The sequence below is a fragment of the Homarus americanus genome, unplaced genomic scaffold (assembly GCF_018991925.1).
Source record: "Homarus americanus isolate GMGI-L3 unplaced genomic scaffold, GMGI_Hamer_2.0 scaffold23324, whole genome shotgun sequence".
Taxonomy (NCBI): Eukaryota; Metazoa; Arthropoda; class Malacostraca; order Decapoda; family Nephropidae; genus Homarus; species Homarus americanus.
In genome coordinates this window covers 5001-27500 of record NW_024715677.1, presented here as the reverse complement: position 1 = coordinate 27500, position 22500 = coordinate 5001, and the positions used below count along the sequence as shown (strand labels likewise).

General features: G+C 42.3%; 1 protein-coding gene across 1 annotated transcript in view; it reads left to right on the top strand.

Annotated features, from left to right (window-relative positions):
* Positions 1-22500, top strand: part of LOC121857929 — a gene marked incomplete at its 3' end in the record, with an annotated part of 46489 nt that overhangs the window by 20363 nt on the left and 3626 nt on the right. Inside the window, 1 exon segment of the mRNA XM_042354175.1 lies at positions 18920-19103. Coding sequence (XP_042210109.1) covers positions 18920-19103 — 184 coding nt within the window.

The window sequence follows — 22500 nt, the reverse complement described above, 5'->3', positions numbered from 1 at the left end:
AATGGTTGGGTGGAATGATGGAATGGGTTGAGGTTGGAATGGTGGAATGGTGGAATGGGTTGAGGTTTGGTGGTGGGGGTGGAATGGGTTTGGTTGAAGTGATGTACGTAAATCACCCTTAGTTTGGTTGAGTGGGATGATTATGGTTGTTTGGGTATGTTGTTAGGTGGTTGTGGGGGGATCTCTTTCTGTCTGTCTGTCTGTCTGTCTGTCTGTCTGTCTGTCTGTCTGTCTGTCTGTCTGTCTGTCTGTCTTTTTAATACGTCCATTTTACTTAATATATTTTACATTATATAACATCTCTCTTTTCTATCTATCTATCTATCTATCTATCTATCTATCTATCTATTTATCTATCTATTCATCTAGCTATCTATCTCCGTTCACTTACTCTGTATACTTTCACACACACACACACACACACACACACACACACACACACACACACACACACACATAAAAACTTTACTCGTCTTAAAAAAAACACAAAATAAATAAATAAAAAAGCACTTAACTTGTCTCTCGTTTATTCACTCTGTGTGGCTTTACGTGAGGCGAAGTAACCGTGCGTAGTGTTCAGTCAAGACCCCGAAATTGTAGGTTAGGTTAGGAAGGGAAAAAATGGGACGGAAAGGAAAAAATGATGGAAGGAAGGAAAAATGGGACTAAGGAAAAAGATGGAAGGAAGGGAAAAATGGGACGGTAAGGAAAAAAAGATGGAAAGGAAGGGAAAAAATGGGACGGAAAGGAAGAAAAAGAAAGAAATAAGGAAATAAATTATGTTGAATATATTATACAGTCATAGAGTTTAAAAAATAAATTATACATACATAATATTAAACTCATCATTATCCCTTTATGTGTTTCTAAATGGTACTAATCAATGCAGGAAATGTATTCAAAGTGTGACACAGTGTAAGACCTGCCCCTCTCCGGCCCCCCCTCCTCACCTCCTCCTCCTCCTCCCACCCCACCCCACTCCCTCCTCCCATCCCCGTACCACCCCTCCCACCTCACCCCCTCCCACTCCACCCCCCTCCCTCCCCGAGACACTGTTAAGGCAGAGAGTTACCACCACCACCACCACCACTACCACCAGCAGTAGTAGGTGGTCCAGAACGAAGGAATCTTCTCCAAATTTAACAAACGCTGAAAGCAGGTTCCTTCAGGAGGTTATTTAAATGTTTCCGAGCAAGGCATAAAATGTACTGGATGCAGCCACACACTCAACCAGGTCCGTGTGTGTGTGTGTGTGTGTGTGTGTGTGTGTGTGTGTGTGTGTGTGTGTGTGTTGGTTTTGTGTGGTGTGTGTGGTGTGTGTGTGTGTGTGTGTGTGTGCTTGTTTTAAACTGAATTACAAGTTGGGATATTGTACTTACGTCTCTCTATTACGTACGGTACTAACATAATACTCCAATAAACGCGATCACTTTGTTTTATCTATCTATCTATCTATCTATCTATCTATCTTTCTATCTATACGCTCAGACTCTGCAGTTATGGCGTCGACATTATACTGAGACTCTACCTTAATTAGACTACGTGACCTAATTTAGTGGTTCACTGCAGTTAATGGTTTGTATGTTCACACTCTCCACTCCACACCACCACTCCATACCTTCACTCCACACCCACCACTACGCACCCTTCACTACACACCTACCATTCCACACCCACCACTCCATACCTTCACTCCACACCCACCATTCCACACCCACCTCTACACACCCTTCACTACACACCTACCATTCCACACCCACTATTCCACACCCACCACTCCACACCCACCACTCCACAGTTCTCTTTGATCAGGGGAGGGAGAGGGTGACCATTCCGCGGGTGAACCATACACACACACACACACACACAATGAGAGAATTTCCTCCTAATGAGTCTCGTTTTTCCAGCACAATACACTAGAGGGGGAAAGGTGAATCCTCTTCCTGGAATGAGTTTACTGGAAACCCCTAAAAGGGAGCTAACCGAGGAGCCTGCGTGGGCTCCCAAGAGATGTGATCTGACAGTGTGCTAATTAGGGAGTAACACCTTTGTTTCGTGTTCCTTGTCCCGTGTTCTATGTTCCTTCTTGCGTTTTCAATGTTCCGTATTCTGTATTCCGTTTTCCATGTTCCGTGTTCCGTATTCCGTGTATCCTGGAAATCTCTTGTGTGGGTGTGACCTGGCCAGGAAGAAGTATCTACACAGGGTCCAGCGATATGTCCTGGAAAGTGTAAAAAAAGAGTGTAAACAAGACCCCTCTTCTGCCTCTTAATACACCCATTATCGCCTTGCAGTCCTGGAAACCTTGAAGGTCTTAATCTGGAAGCCTTGATGGTCTTATTCTGGAAGCCTTGAAAGGTTAATCTGGAAGTCTTAACACACGTCCAGGAAGTACAGATAGTTGTGAGTTGTTAAGTTCTATTTTTTTAGTTAGATAATTTTCTCATTTAGATTACCATTGTGGTGTTCCAGTTCCAGAGCTCTTGATGGTCGTAACTGGAAACTCTTAAAAGGAAATCCGCTTAGTTTCCATAGAGGTTCGTTTAGTTTCCCTGGTAGTTCTTATGGACATTTTAAAACACCAAGTCCGCTAAATTTCCATAGAATTTTTACTTTATTTTATTTTAATCACTAATGACGTCCGATTAATTTCCATATTACATAAATTTTTAAACACTTAGAAAATCCTCTTAATTTCCATGGAAAATTCCCATAGACGTGAGATATAAATTCAATAAGAATAAGATCATTCTTCTACAAACATTCATACTCCTCCTCAGGTTATTTATTTCCAGAGAGGGAGTCTTATCCGTATACGTTAAACATCCGGTTAAGTGAGATATTTACATACCATTTATCTTCTCACGTTCATTATAATGTTTACTAATTACAAATCATTATGGGAATAGGTTAAATAATCATACTGGAATTATCATTATTATAAAAAAAGTATATATATATTTTGTAATAGATTCATAGCTAAGGTTACAGCTGAGGATTTCGTCTTACAGTCTCAGTCTGTATCGACACTACTGTATTCTGATGTTTTTGGTTCACTATAATACCCACTGAGCCACCCTTCCCCCCCTCCACACACTATTTTTTATTTGACCAGAAATATATCCTATGATCTATATTATTACGGGAAATAATCTTTATAATTCTATCCACACCAGTACCGTACTTTAGTTTTTAACGTATTTAATTACCGTAATAAACTTTCCAACAATTTAATTACCGTAATACATTTTTATCCCAGTGTTAATTACCTGAGTGAAGCGTTGGCCAGGTGTGTGTGTGTATGTGTGTGCTGCCACCTTTTAGTTTATTTACGATAACTTAATTTAATAACACATGTCAAAGGCTTTTTTACCTGCATGATTTAAATCTGAAATGTCAAAAAAAAGTTGTTGTTTATATCACAGGTGTTGAAGTGTTGTGTACATGTGTTTGGTCGAATGTAAACAAACTATGCAATTAAGTCATTCGAATTTAGGGAGAATTTTGATATTTGGTGAAAGTTGATGAAATTGGTGTAATAACTACCAATTTGAGGGTGAGATGGTGATTATTTATTGTTCAGTAAGTAATTAAAGTGATGGTGTACTCTAGCTGTTATGAGTACTACTTGAGGAGCTATCGTGGTAGTACTCTCTCTGGTGCCGCTAGTTGATACATTCCTCACTCACTTTCAAGAGAAACTGTGTGTTGGTCTGGTGTTATGGGGTGTAGGTGTGGTGTGGGTGTGGTGTGGTGTGGGTATGGTGTGGTGTGATGTGGGTGTGGTGTGGGTGTGGGTGTGGTGTGGTGATGTGGGTGTGGAGTGGTGGTGGTAAATAAAACCTTTTTTTTTAATGGAGACGAAATGCAATCTCCTCCTAGCGGTGTTGTCTGTCTGTGTGTCTGTCTGTGTCTGTCTGTCTGTCTGTCTGTGTCTGTCTGTCTGTCTGTCTGTCTGTCTGTCTGTAACTTTTAGCGTTTACATGTGGGTCATATAGTGGTGATATATCACGACTCTTCACTAGATCATATTTACATTGATCTCACACACTCTCAGTAGTCACTAATGAAGGCCAGAACAATTCCTTTCAACCTTGTTGTTGTGGACGATGTGTGTGTGTGTGTGTGTGTGTGTGTGTGTGTGTGTGTGTGTGTGTGTGTGTGTGTGTGTGTGTGTGTGTGTGTGGTGGCCCTACCGTGTAAAGGTTACAGTATTGAGTTAAAAAATAGTTAAAATAGAGACGAGTGAAGCCATAGAGACGATGAATGTTGACTCAGTATTAGGGAGAGAAGATAGATGGAGATAGAGAGAAAAAGAGAGAGAGAGAGAGACACACACACACACACACACACACACACACACACACACACACACACACACGCGCGCGCATAAGAAACGATCAAAGTTTAAACAGTGACGGGTAACACATAAAACCGATAAGCTAACGACAGAATAAGAGATCAGGATGTGAAGAAGAGAAAGAATGAAGAGAAAATTGGTGTGTGTGAAAGTAGGTGAGGGGAGAGAATAGGTTAAGTGAGAGAGAGAGAGAGAGAGAGAGAGAGCTAGTATAGCAAGGTGTTGTCATTCATGGTGTGAGGGCGACAACACACCAGGAAATAATGGTACCAGCTGACCCAGGGAGACAATATTTCACTCGAACCAGATACCAACTCACGCTGCCTCTGCACCTCTCGCCCACGGCCTCTTTTTGAGGTTTGAATAGAACTATGACCTTATTTGACCTTTTGACCTTTTGACCTCTTGACCTTTTGACCTTTTAGAACCTCTCATGTATTAAACTAGTATGAAATATCAAGGAAATTATTTATATATGTGAAAAATTTAATGACCATTTTGGATTTGATGTTGTTTGGTTAGGTTAGGTTAGGTTAGGTCTTTGTTTTGTGGGTTGTTACGACACACACACACACACACACACACACACACACACACACACACACACACACACACACACACACACACACACACACATGACTCCACTACTGTCAAAAGCATCAATAAAAACAAAACAAAAACGTAAAAAAAAAAAAAACAGAAAAAAAGATAAATAAAACAAATCTCTCGTACGTGGAATAGAACACATACAAAAGTGAGCGAGTGAGATGTGGAGAGAGAGAGAGAGAGAGAGAGAGAGAGAAATGGGGACAGTCAAGTGGTTGAAAAAAAATGAGGGAGAATGGAGAACAGGGCCTCTATATGTGTAGGGAGGATAGATAGATAGATAGATAGATAGTGGGTGGATATAGATAGATAGATAGATGATGGGTAGTAGATGGTGGTAGGTAGATAAATGATAAATTGTGTGATGATGGATGGTGTGAAGGTGGGTGATAAATAGATAAATAGATAGATAGATAGATAGATAGATGGTAGTAGATGGGTGGGTAGGTAGATAAATAGATAGATAGCATCATTATTTTTGTTCAATGTTATTTTTCCTTGTTCGTGTTGTTGTTGTTGTTGTTCTTCTTCTTTATCACTACCACACCTTTCATCATCATCATCATCATCATCATTTTCATCATCATCAACCTTCCTGTCCATCATCTTCTTCTTCCTCTCTTTTCCTGTCTATTGCTCTATCAACCTTTATTTCAATTTTTCTCTCCTTTCTCCTCTTTCTTTTTCTATCTTTCTTTTTCTATCTATATTTCTTTCTTTCTTTCTTTTTTCTTCTCTCCTCGGGAAGAAATATGAGGCTGTTCTCTCTCTCTCTCTCTCTCTCTCTCTCTCTCTCTCTCTCTCTCTCTCTCTCTCTCTCTCTCTCTCTCTCTCTCTCATATCAAGTAAAAAATATATATATAATTAACTACGTATCATTACCTTCAGTTGTTCAAAGTTCATTAATTTTCACTCTGGTCTCAAAGTTTATCCTTAAAATATATTTCTGAAAGTTGGTAATTTGAGAGTAACTTTTCCCTGCCTCATGTCTTTATTGTTCTCGGTGTTCTTAATTATTGCTACTTTTTTTTGGTCCTGGTGTGTGATAAGTATAGTTTTTGTTCTTGTTGTTCTTGTTATTGTTGTTTGGTTTTTTGCTGTTGTTGTTTTTTCTTGTTCTTGTTCTTCTTGTTGCTCTTGTTCTTGTTGTTCATTTATTATTATTATTATTATTATTATTGTGATGATGATGAGATTAATAATAATATAAATAGTAACTACAGTAATATAGAAAGGTTAAATTACATATTGCTACAGTTTAAGTAATTTGCAAAAGTGTTTTCGTTTTTTTGCATTTTGTTTTAATAATTAGAATGGTGGAATGTACAAAATTGTAATTAAATTCACATTGAGTTTTTAATTAACTTGGCGTTATTGTACGATGCAATCTGGTATTACATTTTTTAAAGTGACCTAACGTAACGTAACCTAACCTAATTTGACCTGACCTGACAGTAAAGGGGTAAAATTTGACGAATAAGGAGAAAAGCTGCAGGGGGCAGCACAGTCGACCAATAAGCAGGCAGCTCGTATGCCGACAAGGTAAACATAAGAACCAATAAATTAGGAGATAGGATAAAATTTGAGCCAATAGGAGTACACGTATCATGGGAAAGTGGGATCTGTCGCCTATAAGATTAAACTTCTCACAACTCAGCCAATAAACAGGAAGCTTTCACGGCGGGTAAAAATCAACCAATAAGGTGGAATGTCTTACTTCATTTGGTGGGCATTGAGTTCTAACCAATAAAACTCCTTAAAACCCAAGACTGAATTAACCAATAAACAGGATGCTCTTACGGTGGGTAAACAAACCCCAACCAATTAGGAAGCATCTCCGCAAGCAATATGGCGGGAGAAAAACTGATTGGTCTAGAATGAGGTTACGTCACTCGGCACCAGTACATAAAGACATCACTTGCTATTCCTATGCCAGTTGGCGCACAAGAGGTGTGAGTTTATATACAAACTTTTAGCTCTTTTTTCTCTCCTCTCAGAATCGCTAACAAGGATGATAAAAATTCCTTTCATGTTTGTGAAACCAAAGCTACAGGGTATAAAAAGCTAAGACTTGTTTCTTTACAGCTAGATTGCAATTAGGGATACGATTGTGTGGGAGAGAGTGAGAGAGAGGAGGGAGGGAAAGAGAGAAGGAGGTAGGAAGACATGTGGGTAGGATGAGTAGTGAAGGAGGGAAGAAGGAAGGGAGGGAAGGAGAGGAGGAGGAAAGCTTGAATAGGAAAGGAGGGAAGAGGGGATGAGGGAGTGGAGAGAAGGGGATTAAGTGGTGGGTAGTAAAGGTGGGAAAGAAGGGGGAGAGAAGGAAAAGTAAAATATCGTTAGGTGTGTGAATGGATGTTTGGGGTAGAGATAGTGGATGGTTGGATATAACTCTGTCTCTCTCCCTCTCTTCTTTCTTTCTTTTCTTTCTTTCTTTCTTTCTTTTATTTATTTGTTTTTACTCTCTCTCTCTCTCTCATCTAAACCACCCACCAAAATTACGTCTCCTAACAAGGGTCAAAATTGTAAACTTTTCCCACCGTAAATTAAATAAAAAAAAGGGTTAAGAGAAAGTGGAGGAGGTGGAGGAAGTGAGAGAAAGTGGAGATGGAGAGAGAGGAGAAGTATAAATCTCTACAAGGTAGAAAAGGAGAATGACACACACACACACACACACACACACACACACACACACACACACACACACACACACACACACACACACACACACACACACACAGTAGATCCTTGTTATAAAATATCTAACCACAATTGACCTCTAAAGATCACCCCAGACTCTCCCTGTAGGTGTCGTTAGCTGAGGTCTGGGCAGGTGACAGAAAGGGTCTCTGTTGGGTAGGTGACAGAAGGGTCTCGTTGGGTAGGTGACAGAAGGGTCTCGTTGGGTAGGTGACAGAAGGTCTGTTGGTGGTGACAGAACAACCTCGTAAAGAACACAAGAAGGTATCGACATATGGACAGGTCTCTCCTATAACTCTGGGAGAAAGGGTTGGAGTGGGGGGGGGCGGAGTAGGGGGGTGGGGAGGGCGGAGTGGGGGGTGGGAGGTGATCTGAGCTCTACAGGTGAGAAAATATTGTTACCTCTGACGTAATCTGTTTCTGTCCTTTCCTGCTGGTGAGGAGGGGGGGAGGTGTGAGAAATGAGAGACGAAAGAAGGATAGAAAAATGAGAGGGGGAAGAGAGGGGTTAAGAGGAAATGAAGGGAAAGAAGAAAAACATAGAAATAAAAAAAACCCCGAAAAGTAAGATATAAACGAAGGAAAAAAAGGACAAATAATAAAAAAGGACAAATAACAAATAAAGGGACAAATAACAAATAAAAATGGACAAGTAACAAAAGTGGGACGATAACACGATAGTAGTCTGGGCAAGCATAAGGCGTCCCATTGACCTTTGTACCTCGAGGTATTGGGATGCCTGCGTGACGATAGCTGCACTTAGTTGATTCCTCTGGCAATACGGTCGACGATCACTTGATACAAACCTTACTATTGTAGTCTGTTGTGATACCATTGTAGTGTCTATGTAGTGATATCATTGTAGTGTCTATGTAGTGATACCATTGTAGTCTATGTGGTGTAGTGTGACCCGGAAGTTGAGGTAGTGATTGGGACGGTAGTAGTAGTAGTAGTAATAGTAGTAGCTCTCAGATACAAATAAGTGACTATACAGTACAAGGGAGGGAGGTGGGATAAGGGGAGGGGGAATAAGGGGAGGGTATGGATAGGTGGGGGGGGGGAATAAAGGGAAAGGGGGAAATAACGGAGACATAAACACACCAGTCTCAGTATATAAACACACTATTGGGAGGTGTGTGTGTGTGTGTGTGTGTGTGTGTGTGTGTGTGTGTGTGTGTGACCCGCCCGTCCAGGAAGTCATCAAACATAAAGTGTTTCTCGTACACAACTTTGTTCTAGGAAATGTCGACCATGTCCAACCATTTCCCAATATTGTGAACCGTTTAGCAGATTTTCTTCTCCTCCTGGACCCCCAAAAATACCCTAAGTTTTTTTTTCTTTAGTTTTCAGGTCAATGAAGTTAGGTCAGTTCTCTTGCCAAACATCACTGCATAAGGTTCCACTGAGATTCAACTTTCAGTAAATATAATGACACCTTATGGGCATTATATATATATTTAAACGAATAACATCTATCTCTTATTACATATCAAAGCACACCAAAAAAATAAACAAAAATAAAATACCTGGTTTTTCCTATAAAAGTTCAAAGTTTATTTATTTTTTATCTTCTACCATTGAGTCACCGATGAATTACTTCTACTTAAAACTTTGATCTTGTAAATAGAAATAAAACTTTTGACCACACGGGGTAAGGTTAGGTTAGGTTTGGTTTAGGTTAGTTAGGTTAGGTTACGTTAGGTTTAGGTTAGGTAATGAAAAATCAAAGTTACAAATTTGGGATCTTAGAAAAAACTTACGTGAAAAATTAAAAATAAAACTTACAAATGACTGATCTTAAAAATATCTTCAGTGTAAAATGAAAAAATTACAAATGTAGGATCCTAAAAACTTTCTTACGTGAAAATCTTCCCTGTAATCTGAGATGAGGAAACGTGGACAATTACCTGCGGGATTTGGGGAGTAATTAGGTCGTCATCTTGGCCCCCAGGTGTAATGTCTTCTGTTCACCTGTTATCTTTATATGTTCACCTGTTATCTTGTTACGTCCATTTGTTATCTTGATATGTTCACCTGTTATCTTATTACGTTCACGTGTTATCTTGTTACATTCACCTGTTATCTTGTTACGTTCACCTGTTAGCTTGTTACGTTCACATGTTATCTTGCTATGTTCACCTGTTATCTTGATATGTTCACCTGTTATCTTGATATGTTCACCTGTTATCTTGCTATGTTCACCTGTTATCTTGCTATGTTCACCTGTTATCTTGATATGTTCACCTGTTATCTTGATATGTTCACCTGTTATCTTGATATGTTCACCTGTTATCTTGCTATGTTCACCAGTTATCTTGATATGTTCACCTGTTATCTTGATATGTTCACCTGTTATCTTGATATGTTCACCTGTTATCTTGATATGTTCACCTGTTATTTTTACAGGAAAAACTTGTCGTACGGGTTTTAAAGAATTTGATCGAGATGAATGAAAGAGCACAAGTAGTCTGACCTCTCTGCCAGATTGCTTCTACGCCGATGGCCACGTTTAAACAAGTTCAAACTCGTTGAAACTTGTTCAGACTTGAGACGTGATCAAGCATCGCGGGGACTACCTGCACGCCAGTGACTGTGTACACCGTGGTCGTGCACACGGATAAACTAACTATGGTAAATTTATATACTTATACACATGCAAAGGTGTACATGATTTTAATGTTTATAATATTTGTAAATAATACATACACAAACACACACACACACACACACACGCTGGATGTGTACAGACTATTACGTTCATGGTGTGTGTGTTTGTGTGTGTACGTCTTGACACGTGGTAGTGGTGGTGTACACGCTGTTAATGGTCATGGCGTTTGTACAAGAGGAAGTGTACACGCTGTGAACGTAATGACACACATACACACACACACACACGTAATTATACACAGGGAGGAAGGACGATTAAGACAAGGGGAGAAATAAAGTAAGGGAGAGAGAGAGACGGAAGAACAGGGACAGTAGAGGAAGAGAAAGCGAAGGAAAGAGAGAGAGAGAGGGGAGTAGAACAAGGATGTGGGGAGTAAATAAATGAAAGAGAAGGGGGAAGAAGAACAGGAAGAGGAGGAGAGAGAGGTAAGGGAAGAAGATAGGGAATAAGAGAGAGAGAGAGACAGAGAGAGAGAGAGAGAGAGAGAGAGAGAGAGAGAGAGAGAGAGAGTACTGTATAAACATCCATAGAAATTACTGAGAAAAATGTTAATTGATGAAGTATTTGTATATACATTAATTTGCTGTGTATATTAAGTGTGTATATGGAGGTATTTACTAAAGGAAGAGCACCGTATATCCTCCCTACTCCCCCCCATCTCTCCCATCACCCCCCCTTCCTTCCCTTCCTCCCACTCCTCTCCCCTTTCATCCTCCTAATGTCTCTTCCCTTCCTCTCCTCCCCCCTCTCCACCTAAACGTCTCCTCCTTCTATTCCCCTTCCATCTTCCTCTCCCTCCCCCCTCTTTATGTCTCTACCTCCCTCCTCCCCCCTCCTCCCCCCCTCCTTCCCCTCACTGTCATGAAACTGTCTCCAGCTTCCCGATTGAAGAAATTTCCAAATTCATTTACATTACCGCAACCCCCCTCACCCCCTCCCCTCACCCCCTTCCCCTCCCCTCACCCCCCTCCCCTCACCCCTTCCCCTCCCCTCACCCCCTCCCCCTCACCCCTTCCCCTCCCCCCTTCCCTCCCCTCCTACCCCATCAATCACCCATCCACCCCCCTCTTGGGCCTTAAATTTGGTTCCTGGATAAAAGTCATTTAAAACCCCTTCTCCTCCTCCCCCCTCCCTCACTCTCCCCTCACCTCTCCCCTCCCCCTTAATCTCCCCTTCCCCTTTCTCCACCCTGACTCATCCTATTAGGGTGGCAGACAGGGCAGGAGATCCTAACCAGAACCTGATATAGACCCTTTTGTTAAACGGACTTAAGGGTTGTTATGTCTGCTGTTGCTCTACAGTGGTGATGTGTGGTGATGGTGATGATGGTGGTGATGGTGATGTGGTGATGTGTGGTGATGGTGATGTATGGTGGTGATGGTAATGGTGGCATTAGTAATAGTAATGGTATGTGGTAGTGGTGATGGTGATAGTGGTGGTAAGGGTAGTGATGATAGTGATGATACTGGTGGTAAGGGTAGTTATGATAGTGGTGATGGTGGTTATAGTGATGACGATGTCCCCATGTGAATAATATAATCTATATTTAAATTTCCCGTAAAAAAAAAAATAACCTGACATCACAACCAACCAGAAAATGATGAATGAAAATTTTAAAAAGATTACAATAAGAGTGAACCGAGTGAAGCAGAGTGAGCCGAGTGAAGCAGAGTGAACCGAGTGAAGCAGAGTGAACCGAGTGAAGCAGAGTGAACCGAGTGAAACAGAGTGAACCGAGTGAAGCAGAGTGAACCGAGTGAAGCAGAGTGAACCGAGTGAAGCAGAGTGAACCGAGTGAAGCAGAGTGAACCGAGTGAAGCAGAGTGAACCGAGTGAAACAGAGTGAACCGAGTGAAACAGAGTGAACCGAGTGAAGCAGAGTGAGCCGAGTGAGCCAAGTGAAGGCAGAGAGTGAAGAAGAAGGGCCGAGTGAGCCAGAGTGAGCAGAGTGAGGCTGAGTGAGCCAAGAGTGAGCAGAGTGAGCCAAAGTGAAACAGAGTGAGCCGAGTGAAGCAGAGTGAAGCATAGAGTGAGCCGAGTGAAGCAGAGTGAAGCATAGTGAACCGAGTAAAGCAGAGTGAACCGAGTGAAACAGAGTGAGCCGAGTGAAAGGCCTGATAAATTATATGACCAGTTTATCATAACACTATAACTCTAACTTAACTAGCCCAGATTATAGACACGTTGAGACCACTTTTCCTTCAGATTATAGAGCTTTATAAAATACATCCATACTTTACATTATAAATAACTTGTATATGACCCAAGTTTATAATAGTTAGTCTCGTGGTGGTTTATTGTTGTTATTGATTTGGTTGTCTTATAAGAACGCTGATGTGGTTTACTGTCTCTATCTATCTATCTATCTATCTATCTATATCTATCTATCTATCTATGTGGGATGGATAGGATGGAACAGAGAGAGAGAGAGAGCGAGACAGGAGGGAAACGGGGGTAAGGTGGAACAGAAATCACAGGAAATGAAAGGAGGAGAATAGTGGAGACAGACAGACAGACAGACAGACAGACAGACAGACAGACAGGAAATTACCGAGACAACGAGTAAAAACATGTCAGTCTCGTTCGTTCTCGACCTCTCAACTTGCCTGCGCTGTATACTGAGTGAAAATCCCCAGAGAAACACGATGCTTCATATCATTTCACTGGAGGCGCCTGGGAGGGGCTCATTGGACGTAAATTTCATCCTTAGTGTGTGTGGGTGTGTGTGTGTGTGTGTGTGTGTGTGTGTGTGTGTGTGTGTGTGTGTGTGTGTGTGTGTGTGTGTGTGAGTTCGGCTGCGATAATAACATGTGGGGGGGTGAAACATTTGTTGTGGCGTCTCCCTTACACTAGCAGGCTCTCTCTCTCTCTCTCTCTCTCTCTCTCTCTCTCTCTCTCTCTCTCTCTCTCTCTCTCTCTCTCTCTCTCTCTCTCTCTCTCTCTCTCTCTCTCTCAACACCAAGCTTGACACAGTTTACCTTTTTCTCTCCTAATAAAAGAGACCAATTAAACTCCAGACATGTTTGTAACAGGAATCAGACTTAATGAAATTTCTCTGTTTACCGTGACGTCAAACTCTGTTGGTGGTGGTAGCCAATGGGAGTACGAGTCTGTTGATGGTGGCAGCCAATGGTAGTGTGGGTCTGTTGATGGTGGCAGCCAATGATGCAAATCCTGATGGTAGCCAATGTGGTATGGGTCTATTGATGGTGGCAACCCAATAGTGGTGTGGGTCTGTTGGTGGTGGCAGCCAATGAGAGTACGAGTCTGTTGATGGTGGCAGCCAATGGTAGTGTGGGTCTGTTGATGGTGGCAGCCAATGAGAGTACGAGTCTGTTGATGGTGGCAGCCAATGGTAGTGTGGGTCTGTTGGTCTCGCCACCTATTTTTCCCAATTTTAATTAACACATTATTACAGGTATGGTACAATCACCTGTCGTCCATTAGTCTTAATTACTTTAAATTTCCAGTGAACATTATCTTGACTGACCATTTATTTACAGCTTGTACTTTAATCCCACCCACCCATTTTTTTTTGGGGGGGGGAGGGGGGAGGGGGGAGGGAGGGGAGAATGGTATTTTGGGGAGAGATTTTCTGGGGGGTATTTTTGAAGGGGTGATTTGGGAGAAGAATTTGGGGAGCATTTTATTTATTCATTTATTTATTTATTTATTTATTTATTTTATTCATTTATTTTTGTTCATGTGCCTCGTTTACTTGTTTGTATCATCTACCTCCCCCTCTCTCTCTCTCTCTCTCTCTCTCTCTCTCTCTCTCTCTCTCTCTCTCTCTCTCTCTCTCTCTCTCTCTCTCTCTCTCTCCCTCCCTCCTTCGTCTTCCTTCTCTCAGTGTTTCTCTCTCTTTTCCCTTCCTCTATCTTCTATCTCTCCTTCATTGCTATTTCTCTTCGTCCACCGTCTTTCCTTCCACATTCTCCCCCTTTGCTGTCACACCTCCTTCCGCCCCCTCTCTCTTGCCTCCTTCCTTCCTTCCTTCCTTCCCCACGCACCAACGTCCTTCACTCTCTCCTCCCTCTTGACCTTCCCACTTCATTCGTCTATATAAAAACGTCGTGTTATTTATACCCCAGAATGCTAAACTAAAATGTCACGAGAAGCGCATGTAGAAGAAACCCCCTCCTCCCCATCAGCGTCGCCTTCAGGTGAGTGATGACGACGTGGAAGGTCATGGACAATTTCTTAGGTCATATCCGCTTAATGTTTTTGTGTCTATTTGTACGAGTGATTAAAGTCTAATCTTGTCTTAATTAGGTTGAAATGTAATCCGAGTTCAAATTACCGAGGTTCTGTTGAGGGTCTACGTGAACATAGACTGCACGGGTTCATTATTGGGGTTCTGAAGCCTGGAGAGGTTCATTATGGGGGTTCTGAAGCCTGGATGGGTTTATTATGGGGGTTCTGAAGCCTGGAGAAGTTCATTATGTGGGTTCTGAAGCCTGGAGAAGTTGGGAGGGATGAGAAGGAAGATGGGAGAAAGGGGATAGAGAAATAGACAGACAGACAGACAGACAGAAAGGCAGACAGACAGACAGACAGACAGACAGACAGACAGAAAGGCAGACAGACAGACAGACAGACAGACAGACAGACAGACAGGCAGACAGACAGACAGACAGACAGACAGACAAATAGATAGACAGACAGACAGACAGACAGACAGACAGACAGACAGAAACACCCACACTCTCCCACATCCCGTTTTCTATCACACCATTAAACAACACAGTAACAATATTCGTCAGATGGAGCCTTACTATCAACATCAACTCGGCTAAAGGGAAAATAAATCTCCTTTTGGGTCGTAGATGTAATTGGAAAGTTTAGGATGAATCTTTGACAAATGATCATAATATGTGTGTCATTGTGGTTTGTGGATATTCCTGTTTTATGTATATATGTATATGTATTATGTTATTATTTTGAGGGTTATTGATTATGTTTATATAGTGTAGTGTAGTGTAGTGTAGTGTTTCCTATGAGGGTCCTACCAGACACACATGCGCACCTACCTGTCAATAGCCGATTGTAATGTAAACAAAACCATCTATTGTTGTCCTAAAAAAAAAAAAAAAAGACGCGCGCAAACCTCACCCACCCTTACGCCTTTCACAAGACTTAATCATAATAAATATATCTCCAATAATTATGTACGATGTTAATGAATTTTTCTTATTAGGGTATAGTTGAATTAGCCTTAGTGTGTGTGTGTGTGTGTGTGTGTGCCAGTTGTTTACGGGTGGAGGCGGTGGGTGAGAGGCGCTGCGTCATTAGTATGGGAGAAAGTATTGTAGTTGCTGAACACTGATCGATGGGTGATGTCTGCCGTGACGTCACTCATTATGGCTTTATATACATACATCATCGCTGATATGGTTTTGGCGGGAACTTAGTCTTAAATTACGCGGGAAATGTCTCTAATATAGATATATTTTTTAAACTGTAGCATTACCAGAATTGATGTAGTATTGTTGGTCATGAATACAGTGATGTAACCCCCTCACACCACCTCCCCAGCCTAAGTGAACGTGATCAGCGCCACAATAAAGGAGATTAACACCTTTTTTGCTGGGTCTCTCTGGCCAAGGTGGTGGTGTTGACCCTTTAACTCTGAGCCCCGGAAACCTTACCTGCCACTAGAAACAACAACAACAACATCAATATCAACAACAACAACAATAATAATAATAATAATAATAATAAACTACTTTAGGTATTCACTTAGGAGACGCCATCACCCTACATCTAAAAAGCTTATATTAATGTCACTCAGTATTCTGTAACGTGACTACAGTACATTACAGCACACGGAGTCGCGGTGAGAGTAAAAGAGGCGTTACAGTCTGGTGTTTGTAATATAGAGAGACGCGTTCTTCCTGACGAAGCTGTGTGCCTCCTGAAGTGCGTTTCGTAAAGTAGTGGTGAGACTGTGATCCTACTGACGGGGGTGGTGATATATTTTGATTTCCAGGAGGAGGATAAGGAACGAGAGAATGGAGGGAAGGTAAGGGAGATAGAGGAAATAGAAGATGGGAGATATGAGTGGAGGAGTAGGAGGAAGGAGAGAATGGGGGGAAAGTGGGGGAGATAGAGGAAATAGAAGATGGAAGATAAGAGGTAGAGGAGGGAAGATAATGAAGGGAGAAGGAGAAGTGTGTAGAATGAGGAAATAGGATAGACTTTAGATTAATACTCCACGCTCCTTTCTTCTTTGTCTTCCTCCCCTTTCCTCTTTATCCCTTCTCTCCTTTCCTACCTCTTCACTCTCCTTTCATCCCTTCCCCTTCTCTCTAACGCCCATCGTTCTTCTCTCATCCTTGTGCTAGGGACAAACAGACAGACAGCTGATTAGCATACACACACACACACACACGGAAATTGCTGAAGCCAAAAGTGTTGGAAGCTTGAGCATCACTTCACTGCCTAAACTAACATTAATTCCCCGTTGATGCAATCGTCCATTTATGTGGCTTCGAAGCCTTAATCGGACACAGAGAACGAAGCGGTTTCGAAACTTTAATGCGGTGAACAACGAATCTGGCTTCGAAACATTGATTGGCGAAGTTGTTAACCTTGTTCCCAAGTTGTAATTAGGACACTTGATCAACCGTCCACGAAGCCTTATGCAGTTATACGTTATGAACCAGTGAACCAATGAACCAGTGTAACCAATGAATTAATAAACCAGTGAACCAATGAACCAGTGTAACCAATGAATCAATAAAACAGTGATCCAGTGAACCAATAAACCAGTGAACCAATGAACCAATAAACCAATAAAACAGTGAACCAATGAACCAGCGCACCTCAAAAACCTGTCCCAGCTCTATGACATACAGTTGTTGAACCAGACACTGTGTTATGGGTAAACTTGGAGTGTCCCATGAAAGAGTCTCGAAGCATCAAGTAAACACTACACTAGAGTGCTTCGAGCGGGCACTTTGTGAATCACTTTTTAGCCTTCTGTAGATCAGGTGTCTCTCTCAGCTGAATAAAATACCCTAGTGCGCCGCTGCTCTCTGAAAGGGGCTAAGATGTAAACAGCCATTGCATTAACCACACGACTGAGGGAAGAGCTTCGTGAGGTATATTGAAGCCTCAGAGACATGTTGTTGTTGAAGCTGATATTAAAGTTTGGGTTAGACATGGAATGAGATATAAAGGCATAGGAAGAGAGACACAGATAGATAGATAGATAGGCGGATAGATAGATAGATAGAGAGGTAAACTGGCCACAAATCTCACCACCTGGGAGGATATTACCCAGATGCTCACTGAGAAAAACATCAACAAAGTGTCTCAGAAACTTTTGGGTGGTCACTGGTAAAGGAATAGAAAATGGAAGGTCAGTCAGTGTGCTAAAGGGATTAATGTCACAGAGAGGTCAAGCGGTTATAGGTCACAGGTGGTCAGGAACGGTCCATACTAATAAGAAACTCCATGGGATCTTCAGGGCGAGTCATGAGATGTGTGTGTGTGTGTGTGTGAAAGTGAATGAGGGTGAGAGAAAAAGTGAGAGAGTGAGTTAGAGAGAGAGAAAGTGAGAGAGAGCGAGAGAGGGGTGTTGTCCTCTGCCACCAACACTATCCATCAGGCTCTGAATATATTAAAACTTACACAGTTCACTTTCCTTTGAAGAAGAAGAAGAAGAAGAAGAAGAAGAAAATGGGAAGATAAAGAAAGGAAAGTGCGTGAAAAAGAAAGCGAAAAGAAAAAGAGGAAGGGAAATATATCACGTGAAGACGAGGAAAAATAAAAACAATTAAACACAAGAAAATAAAACAAGACGAAAAGGAAGAAGAAGAAAGAGTCACAATAATATAAAGAAGAGGAAGAAATAAAACACACACACACACACACACACACCACTCCCTCCCACCCCCCACACACATACACACACACACACACACACACACACACACACACACACACACACACATACACACCTCTCCCCACACCCACACCACTCCCTCCCTCCCACATACAGATGCCAAGTATCCATCAGTATATGTGTAATACATCAGAGAAATACACAAAGAGCATTCACGAGCAAAATATAAATACCATCTTACTCAAAGGGCAAAGCACAAAAACTACTCGACCAACTTACCTCCCATCGCTCCCTTTCCACCTTTGACTTTTTTTGATTTGTGTGACCTGCTTTGACCTTGGGGTATGTGACCTGTTTGACCTTTTCACAATTACATGACTTTATAACACCACTAACCCACGCCCATAACACCACTAACCCACGCCCATAGCACCACTAACCCACGCCCATAACACCACTAACCCACCCATAACACCACTAACCCACACCCTTAACACCACTAACCCACGCCCATAACACCGCAACACGCCCATAACACCACTAACCCACACCCTTAACACCACTAACCCACGCCCGCAACACCGCAACCCACGCCCATAACACCACTAACCCACGCCTGCCACCACTAACCCACGCCCATAACACCACTAACCCACGCCCATAACACCACTAACCCACGCCCATAACACCACTAACCCACGCCCACCACTAATCACCAATTCTCTCTCCCCCTCAGTGATATCTGCAAAGGACGGCGTGGTAGAAGGGTCAATGGCCGTGCCTTCCCTGCCTGTGAGGAGAGTGGAGGGCGTGGCAGGGGCGCCCACACAGCTACCCTGCCTGGTGACCCACGCCCATAATGGTGATGCTCCCCTCCTGGTGCTCTGGTACAAGGATGGTGCCAGATTCCCCTTCTACACGTGAGTACTAGTGAGGAGAAGAAGGGAAGAGAGGGGGAGGGGCAGAGATGGTAGAGAAGGAAGGAGGGAAAGTAAGAAGAGGGGTGGTAAGGGGAGAGAGAGAGGGGGGGAAGGAGGTTAGGTTAGGTAAGGGGAGGTAAGGGGAGAGATGGTAAGGAGAGAGGGAGGGGAGATAAGAAGAGAGGAAGAGAGAAGGGAGAGAGTACCATTTTCTATACAAGAGAACTAATTAGAGAAGGAAGGGAGGGAGGGGTTGGAGGAGGAGGAGGAGAAAGACATCAAAGAGGGTTGGGTACTAAAGGGGGGGGGGAGAGGTGAAGGAAGACGGAAGAAGGGGTAAGGAGATATGAGGGATAACTGGGGAGTGATTGAAAGGAGAGGAAGAGGAGGAGGGAAAGAGAGAGGGAGATAAGGCAAAATAGGGAGGAAGAAAAATACGAAGGAAGGGAGATAAGGGAAGAGGAGAGGGTAGAAGGGAGAGAAAGCAGAGGGTAAAAGGGAAAGTTTGGAAGAGGGAGGTAAGTATAAGGGAGAAGGGAGAGAAAAGGAAGGGAGAAAGGAGAGGGGCCCAGTCCTAACCTAACCTAAACCCAACCTAACCTAACCATACGGACAAAGGCATTTTAAGAATGGAATCTATTAGGAATGGGGCCTATTATTACTGAAATCTATTAGAATGAGGTGCCTATTAGGAAGAAGAATAGAACTAGGGGGCTATTAGGCCTGGGACCATTTGACCTGTAACAGTATATCAAAGATCACAGTATGTTCTTAAAAGCTCATATATCTATCTATCTTGGGTCATTTCTTTTGATTTATTTCCGGGTCCCATACACACTGTCTAGCGCTATTTTCCGGCCATTATTTTCCGACAATGTTGACCGGAATTTGGACTCCTCGCCTGACCTGACCTGACCTGACCTGACCTGACCTAACCTAACCTAACCTAACCTAACCTAAACTAATTTAATCTAATCTAACTTAGGTTGGGATATATACCGTAATTAGAGAGAGAGAGAGAGAGAGACAGACAGACAGACAGACAGAGAGTGATGAGAGAGAGTGAGAGAGAGAGAGAGAGAGAGAGAGAGAGAGAGAGAGAGAGAGAGAGAGAGTGGGGTAAAAGGAAAGAGAAAAACAAAGACAGACAGACAGACAGATAGACAGATAGACAGACAGACAGATAGACAGACAGAGGGGGGAGGGAACATTAACGTGGAAGAGACACATACGTCATACATATCAAATACAGCTAAACGGAAACCAACCAATAGATAATTAAAACACACTCAGCATAGATGAGGGGGGGAGTAACATGCTGCTATAACTACAGGTGGTGGTGGTGGTGGTGAGGTGAGGTGGTGGTAGTGGAGGTGGTGGTGGTGGTGGTGGTGGTGGTGGTGGTGGTGGTGGTGGTGGTGGTGGTGGTAGTGGTGGTGGTGGTTATCATTATTATTATTATTATTATTATTATTATTGTGTGTGTATTATTATTATTATTAGAGTGTAAATGACATTGTTCATCAAATTTTACTCTCTCACACACACACACACACATACACACACACATACACACACACACACATACACACACACACACACACACACACACAAACACACACACACACACTTCATTTGCATGGGTCCTAGTCTATCTATAGTGAAGACAGGGTTCTAAAAATACTGGTGTGTGGCCTGTCACTTACTAGTCCGAGGCACTTGCCCAGTGACCAAGGGAGAGGAGTGAGGAGTGAGAATGATAGGGGAGGAAAAAGGGAAAGGGGAAGAGAGAGAGAGAGAGAGAGAGAGAGAGAGAGAGAGAGAGAGAGAGAGAGAGAGAGAGAGAGAGAGAGAGAGAGAGAGAGAGAGAGAGAGAGAGAGAGAGAGAGAGAGATCTAAAACACACACACACACACACAAGAACTAAGACTTGTGGCTCGTAATTCATTAAACTTTGAGAGAAACCAAATTTTTTCTTGACAACCCCCCCCTCCCCCCTCCCCCCTCCCCCGCCGAACTTGGACAAAACACACTGGACAGATATTCACTGGACAGGTACATACTGGACAGGTACACTGAACAAGTACTCATTGGACAGATAGTAACTGGACAGGTACTCACTGGACAAAACACCTCCACTTCAGACCATTGAACAAAATCTCACTGGACTGAATCTCATTATATGAAATTCCATTGGACAGAATGTTATACGAGATAAATTCCGACTGGACCTTAACTTATTTAACGAACATTGGACAAAATTGCAGTTAGGTTAGGTTAGGTTAGGTTAGGTTAGGTTAGGTTAGGTTAGGTTAGGTTAGGTTAGGTTACGTTAGGTTACGTTAGGTTACGTTAGGTTAGGTTAGGTTAGGTAGGCTCGGTTAGGTTAGGAAGACTAGGCTTTGATAGGTTAGGTTAGGTTAGGAAGACTAGGCTTTGATAGGTTAGGTTAGGTTAGGTAGGCTCGGTTAGGTTAGGAAGACTAGGCTTTGATAGGTTAGGTTAGGTTAGATTAGGATTTTCTCCAACAATCCCCAAATCGTGCTGACCAATTTTTTGTTTACTCGGAGCTGTGGTGACGGCACGAGGCTGTAGGTATTAGAAAATGTCCTTTTAAACGCCAGGAAATACCCATCATGGCTTTAATTATTGATAAAGTTGTGAATTTAGGGCCTCTAACCCAGCCTTTACCTGCACACTCCTGGACGCTTCTCCCTCGTCACTTGTTCTATGACGTCATTTGGGAACGCCCACTTTTTGCAGTATTGCCATATTTTGTTGTGCATTATGTAAATATCCTTAATTTATAGCGGGATACAAAGTGATTAAAGTATCGTTGTAATGCATAGTGTGTTGTGCTTGATGACATACTGCTAGTTAATACCAGAAAAAAAACTAAAAGCATTTTTGTTTTTTATACACAGTGACGTTAAACCCTTGACAAGTTTTTGGTCGAGTATGAGATAATTTACCGTTATTTAGCATTTAGAATTCTCATTGTTGTCCGAAAATATGTGTCGTAACTTTCCTGCAACCAATTATTACCTGGGGAGTCCATCCTGGTTATTATTACAAGCTAACTTTGGCCGATACTGTGGCTCTACAATCTGGCCTCAAACACCAACATGCTGAAGATGAATCCCCATTGGTCAGCTTCAACCAATCAGTGGAGGCGGATAATGACGCCAGTTAACAACAACAACAAAAAAACCTGGCGCCAAATATATCAACAGAACACATCATTGAACCGCCCACCGCCATTTTTACCACCTCATTCACATATATATAAGAACCTTTTTGCCAATATGATTTGTTCTGTGAGTGTTAGAAATATAAATTAGCGCCATGGAGGTACCGCCCCCCCCCCTTCCCTCCTCCCGCTCACCCAACCACCTCT